The sequence below is a fragment of the Triticum aestivum genome, chromosome 1D (genome assembly GCF_018294505.1).
Source record: "Triticum aestivum cultivar Chinese Spring chromosome 1D, IWGSC CS RefSeq v2.1, whole genome shotgun sequence".
In the NCBI taxonomy this organism is placed as follows: Eukaryota; Viridiplantae; Streptophyta; class Magnoliopsida; order Poales; family Poaceae; genus Triticum; species Triticum aestivum.
In genome coordinates, this window is record NC_057796.1 from 426,009,096 (window position 1) to 426,015,337 (window position 6,242).

The 6,242-nt window shown below is 50.1% G+C and overlaps 1 protein-coding gene and 1 pseudogene across 1 annotated transcript; both read left to right on the forward strand.

Moving 5' to 3' along the window:
• The first annotated feature begins 1,895 nt into the window (after positions 1-1,895).
• Positions 1,896-3,384, forward strand: LOC123172675 (2-oxoglutarate-dependent dioxygenase 11-like; annotated as a pseudogene).
• Positions 3,385-3,980: 596 nt separating this feature from the next.
• Positions 3,981-5,781, forward strand: LOC123172682 (putative FBD-associated F-box protein At5g56440). Its single transcript, XM_044589628.1, has 3 exons — positions 3,981-4,916; positions 5,046-5,177; positions 5,273-5,781. Exons 1-3 carry the CDS (start codon positions 4,011-4,013, stop codon positions 5,633-5,635), a joined length of 1,401 nt encoding a protein of 466 aa, XP_044445563.1. The 5' UTR covers positions 3,981-4,010; the 3' UTR covers positions 5,636-5,781.
• The last annotated feature ends 461 nt before the right edge of the window (positions 5,782-6,242 follow it).

The window sequence follows — 6,242 nt, forward strand, 5'->3', positions numbered from 1 at the left end:
TTTTTCGGAGTACCGGAGAGTTACGGCAATTCGTATTGGGCCTTAATGGGCCATACGGGAAAGGAGAGAAAGGCCTCAAAAGGTGGCCGCACTCCTCCCCATGGTCTGGTCCGAATTGGACTAGGGAAGGGGGGCGCACCCTTCCTTCTTTCTCCTTCCCCCTTCCCTTCTCCTACTCCCACAAGGAAAGGAGGAGTCCTACTCCCGGTGGGAGTAGGACTCCCCCCTATGGCGCGCCTCTCCCCTTGGCCGGCTGCCTCCCCCTTGCTCCTTTATATACGGGGGCAGGGGGCACCCCAGAGACACAAAAATTGATCCTTGAGATCTCTTAGCCGTGTGCGGTGCCCCCCTCCACCATATTACACCTCGATAATACCGTTGCGGAGCTTAGGCGAAGCCCTGCGTCGGTGGAACATCATCATCGTCACCACGCCGTCGTGCTGACGAAACTCTCCCTCAACACTCGGCTGGATCGGAGTTCGAGGGACGTCATCGAGATGAACGTGTGTAGAACTCGGAGGTGTCGTACGTTCGGTACTTGATCGGTCGGATCGTGAAGACGTACGACTACATCAACCGCGTTGTGATAACGCTTCCGCTGTCGGTCTACGAGGGTACGTGGACAACACTCTCCCCTCTCGTTGCTATGCATCACCATGATCTTGCGTGTGCGTAGGAAATTTTTTGAAATTACTACGTTCCCCAACAATCTCCCCCATGGTATGTCCCTGCCTCCTCCCCTCTATTCTCACCATCCCCTTCCCTCCATATGTTCACCGACGCCTCCCAACCCCTTCATCGGGATCTCGCCCGCCTTCTCCACTCCCAGCCACGTGTCCGGGTGAGCAGCCGGATCCGACTGCCATCAAGTCGTGCCGTCGATCTGGCCAGCCCAGGCCGATTTCCGGTGCCAACGGCGACTTTCAGGACGATTGTACATCACGCAAGCCGCACCGTCGATCCGCCATCATAGGCCGATTTCTGGTGCCGAGGGCCTCGCGTTTCCCTACCAAGATGCATGGTGGCAGAGCTTGGAGGGATTGAGGAAGGCCTCACCATCGGTGGAAATGTCGGGCGTCACGGCTGGGGTCAACGCAGCAGCGCGGCAGGCGACATGGGAGGCGGATCGTCCGGGGGATTGGACCAGGAGGAGGAGGGATGGGGGCGTTCGTGAGTTGGTCTTTTTTAGTTTATCGACGACTATTTTTTTCCTAGTTTGAACGAATCGAGAAAAGGCGGAGCCGCTCAGGATGGTTCCTTCCTGATTTACGAGTCTTCGCCCAATATCTATGAAGGAGAGGGGTATGTGCGTGTGGTTCTTTCCTGATTTTCTTCCATGCGAGAGAGAGGTGGAGGCAGGCACTTTATTTGGAAAAATATCGGTGGGGATGTCTCTCCATCGATGGGGAGGGGATCGATCGGTGGGGAAATGAACGAAACCAACAAACGACAGACTTTAGGAGTAGAGATAATACTTTCACAATAAGATTTTTTTTTGTCATGTTTACTTGTTAATTTCCTTAAAATTCATTATTTGTTTCCTGAAAATCTATTATTTGTTTCCAAAAAAATTGCATTAATGAGAGAGAAAGGTTGATTTGGATAAGTTAGGAAACTTAGATCCGTTATCTTTTGTGTGTTAGGAAAGAACTAATTTTTTGAAAGAAAAGAGTGAAAAGAAAAATAAACCAATGGATTAGAAAATCAGTGGGAGAGGTGGTGGGACGAAAAAAACCGGACAAAAATAGACCGTACCAGGTTACCAGGTGCTTCGAGTAGAGATATAACAACGACTGTTCCGATAATCTGGTGGCCCACTTGTTGTCTGCATGCGTTAAAGTGAAACTGAAACATGGAAACATTATTATTGTCATGCACATGCGCACCGTCAGCTTGCGTCCTGGACTCCCACAACTCAGCCAGCACAGCACGTCAGCACCTACCTAAACGCAGGAGGGAAGGACAGAGAGGACCGATGGATCGCATCGGCGACGAGGTCGTCCTCACCAGGGCCGAGATCACGGATGCTGCGGCGGCCACGTTCGCGGACTCCACCGTGATCCCCGACAGGTACGCCCGGCCGGACGAGGTGAGGGACGGGGTCGTGGTGGGCGACGACGAGAGCTACGAGCTGCCGCTCGTAGACATGGCGAGGCTGCTCGACTCGGAGTCTTCGGAGGCGGAGACCGCCAAGCTTGGCTCCGCGTGTCGAGACTGGGGCTTCTTCCAGGTCAGGAGGCATCCTTTATACTTTTCTTCGCATATATAGAGGGAGTACGTATGTATCAAATCTACACGCTCTTCGTCTGCAGCTAACAAACCACGGAGTTGACGAATCGGTTGTGCAAGACATGAAAGATAGCACCATGCAGTTCTTCCGCTTGCCGCTGGACAAGAAGAAAGCAGTGGCCACCCAGGCCGGCGGCTTGGAGGGGTTTGGGCACCACTTCGCCGGAGCATCCTGCGACAAGCTGGACTGGGCAGAGAGCCTGATCCTCCTCACGCAGCAAAAGGAGCAAAGGAGCATGGAGTTCTGGCCGGCCGATCCGGCAACACTCAGGCCCTCACTGGACAAGTACTCGCTGGAGATGTCGCGCCTCACGAGCCGCCTCATGGCGTTCATGGCGAGCGACCTCGGGGTGGAGCGGGAGGCGCTGGCCGGGGCCTTCCGGGGCAAGAGGCAGAGCGTGGCCCTGCACCACTACCCTCCGTGCCGGCACCCGGACAAGGTGATGGGCATCACGCCGCACCACGACGGCCTCGGCCTGACGCTGCTGCTGCACGTGGACGACACCCCCGGCCTGCAGGTGAGGATGGGCGGCAGGTGGTTCCCGCTGGACCCGCTGCCGGGCGCTCGTCAACGTCGGCGACATCCTCCAGATCCTGACCAACGGCACGTACAGGAGCGCCGAGCACAGGGTGCTGGCGGACGCCGAGCGAGGCCGGGCGACCGTGGTGGTGTTCCAGGACGCGTGCGTCGCCGGGACGGTGAGGCCGCTCCCGGGGCTCGGCGAGGCCAGGTACAGGGCGATCGAGTACGTTGAGTACCTCAAGGGGAACTACAGGGGGCTGGCTGAAGGGACCAGGTTCGTGGATAGCCTCGAGATCAGTGTGGCGTAGGATGGCGAGCGCCAAATGCACAAGTTGCTGATTTTTGGTGTTAGAGCATCTTCAAGACTACATTCCTTCATCAAAAATAAAAAGGAGAGCCTCTACACAATGGTTTCCCACTCGAATTATTTCACTTGCAAGTGCGTTTGTACAATGTGTGTGCAGGGGAGAGCCTCCCTTTCCTGACTAAATACATGCTGCGTGTAGTGCCTCTTGAGCGGGAAAATACACTTTGATTTCTGGTTGTATATATACTCTGTATGAGGATTTTTTTTAAATCTTGACTATTTTTGATTAAACTCTTGGTCAAAACTATTTTTAGATTAAACTTGACTTTGTTTCGCACTTGTATATAAATTTTCACGAAAATAACGAACATTGACTTCAGGGCAGAAAAGACAAATTTATTTACTATTCCATTTCCAAAAAAAGTATAGGTCACTATTCACACTATTTTGACCGAAAAATTATCTTTTTTTTTAAGAAGTAAAAGGGTGATTTTATTTTTGTGAAATTTTTCTCACAAGTATAATAGAAGGTCAAGTTTATTTAAAAATATTTTCAGATTTTTTTTAACTTTTTGTTGAATTACTAATTTATTTTTCCATATAAGGTGTACATACACCCAGAAACCAAACGTTCCCGTCCCTCTTGAGCGGAGCGGTTGATGTCTTTGCGCAAAAAAAGCTCGTCTTGGCGTTGTCCGTGACGTTTTGGAAACGGCCGTTGCGGTCGTCGACGAGAGGAAGAGCACCACCGGACGGGAAGGACGCCGTTACCGGGGACTGAACGGAGGGAGTAACATTCTTGGTTATATTTACGGTGTTAGTTGAAGCCACACGAAAAACACATCACCATGTCCGATCTAATCCCGCGTAGAGCGGCGGCGCTACCAACCAATGGCGATGCAATCGGCCGGCCCTGGTGTCAAGAGGGTGAAACAAACGGCGCCGCATATCCACGAAGAGGCGCCGCCCGGAGCGAAGGAAGAGGACGACGAAGAGTCGCTGGACCGCATTAGCCGCCTCCCGGATGACATTCTTGGTGAGATCGTCTCGCTCCTCCCCACCAAGGAGGGTGCCCGCACCCAAACCCTCGCGTCTCGATGGAGTCATCTATGGCGCACTGCCCCTCTCAATCTTGATTGTCGCGATCTCCCTGCCGACGACGATGGTATTCTCCTCGGAGCCTTCCTCTCCGCCCATGAGGGCCCGGTTCATCGCTTGTGCCTGCCCTCGCGCCACCTCCGGGACCGAGCCGCTGCCGTGGATGGCTGGCTCCGATCCCCCACCCTTGACAATCTCCAGGCGCTCGAGTTCTACCTAGATACACCAGTAAGATATGGAAGCTTTATGCATTCGCCACCCGCGTCCATCTTCCGGTTCTCGTCCACTCTCCGCGCCGCCACCATCGCCCAGTGCCATATCCCTGACAATGCTGTCGAAATGCTTCGATTTCCGCAGCTCCAGAAACTTGAACTTGTGGAGGCCAAAATCTCAGAGGGCTCGCTGGCCAGCCTTATCACCTCCGGCTGCCCTGCACTGGAAAGCTTGCTGCTTAAAACTTGTGGAAGTTTCCATATCCGTGGTCTCAGGATCAACTCCCCTACCCTTAAATTTATAGGTGTTTTTTCCATGTTTGTAGAACTCATCATTGAGGATGCTCCTTCACTTGAAAGGTTGCTCCATATTATACTTCATGTGAAAATGCGACTGACAGTAATCTCCGCACCTAAATTGGAGATGTTGGGTTATATTTCTGAATATGCAGACTCCAAAATGACGTTTGGCTCCACATCTATTCAGGTAGCTATATATGTCTCCTGCATTGCTTTTTCAAGGTTTCTAAGTGACATTTTTTTTATGAGCAGAGAAGTTACATATCAGCTGTACTTATTAATGTCCTAATAATTTCGTCTTCCATGCTTGATAAAGGATTTGCGCATTGATAGTCTGACAACTGTGGTGCGTACTATCAAGACCCTAGCTATCCATTCGAATTTTAATCTCCATATGGTTATTGACTTGATGAGATGCTTTCCATGCTTGGAGAATTTGTATATGAAGGTGATGCTTTTAATCTCCATATATGTGTTGGTGTCAAGTTTCTCTTTTGATCTAGTTGGTAGTTCTGAAGTGGTTGATGTTTCCTACCTGTTTAGATTCCGAAATCTACAGCAGGGGTAGCAAACTCGTGGCGTCGTAAACACCGGGATTTTCTCACATCTCATGATATTCGCTTGAAGACGATATTTCTGGGATATTATCAAGGCATCCGGGCACATGTCGACTTTGTCACATTCTTTGTACTGAATGCAAAAGCGCTAGAGTCCATCAGACTCGAGGTTGGTTCCAGGGATTACAATGAGAGGTACTTCGCAGAACAACATAGTGTGCTTCAGATGGAGAAGAGGGATTCTAGAGGTGCTCGACTTTGCTTCAAAACACCTTGTGACTATGATGCTCCACATGTCATGCATGTCGGTGATTTAGATTCACCCGATCCCTTCGCATGTGGATGTTGATTGTTGAGATGTGTGTTTGGCTGGCCATGTGCGTAGTATCCTTGCCTATCTCATTTTGTGTTCTGTCCAAACTTGATTAATTTTCATTTTTGTAGTGTTTCTAAGATTTGTCTTATTCTAAGACGTTGTTATATTTAAACAAACCATTTGTGGAGCAATGCACGAATTGCAATGAAAAGATTCAGGACTAAATAAAAATGACGTGTGTGTGACCAGAGAAGATTCTGGAGGTGTTTATTTTGATTTTCCGCTGGAACTTCACTCGAATTATTTCATTTCTAGTGCAGCTTGTATGATATGCTTCTGTGGAGAAGAATCGAGCTTCTATGAATAGAAACATGTTTTTGTTAATGACTGAAGTGAGTGAGATTGTATTCTGGTACTGATAATCTAAGCGGCATAAGGGGGAAATGTTGACCTAGTTAAAATGGTTATTATGTTGGTTCGTTTCTGGTAATACAACTGTGCGCAAGTAGACTTGCTGTTGTGCACCGATCCTCGTGGTAGAACCTGTAAGCCAGTCCTCTGAATTTGTGGGGCTGTATCATTTTCTTTTCTTTCTGTTGATGAACTCTCTTGGCTGCAGTCTCATCCTGCCAATTTATGT

Coding starts and splice junctions, on each gene's coding strand:
- LOC123172682 (XM_044589628.1), top strand. CDS start 4,011: ATGGCGATGCAATCGGCCGGCCCTGGTGTCAAGAGGGTGAAACAAACG. Junction 4,917..5,045: donor TTGGCTCCACATCTATTCAG/GTAGCTATATAT, acceptor TGCTTGATAAAG/GATTTGCGCATTGATAGTCT. Junction 5,178..5,272: donor TGGAGAATTTGTATATGAAG/GTGATGCTTTTA, acceptor CTACCTGTTTAG/ATTCCGAAATCTACAGCAGG.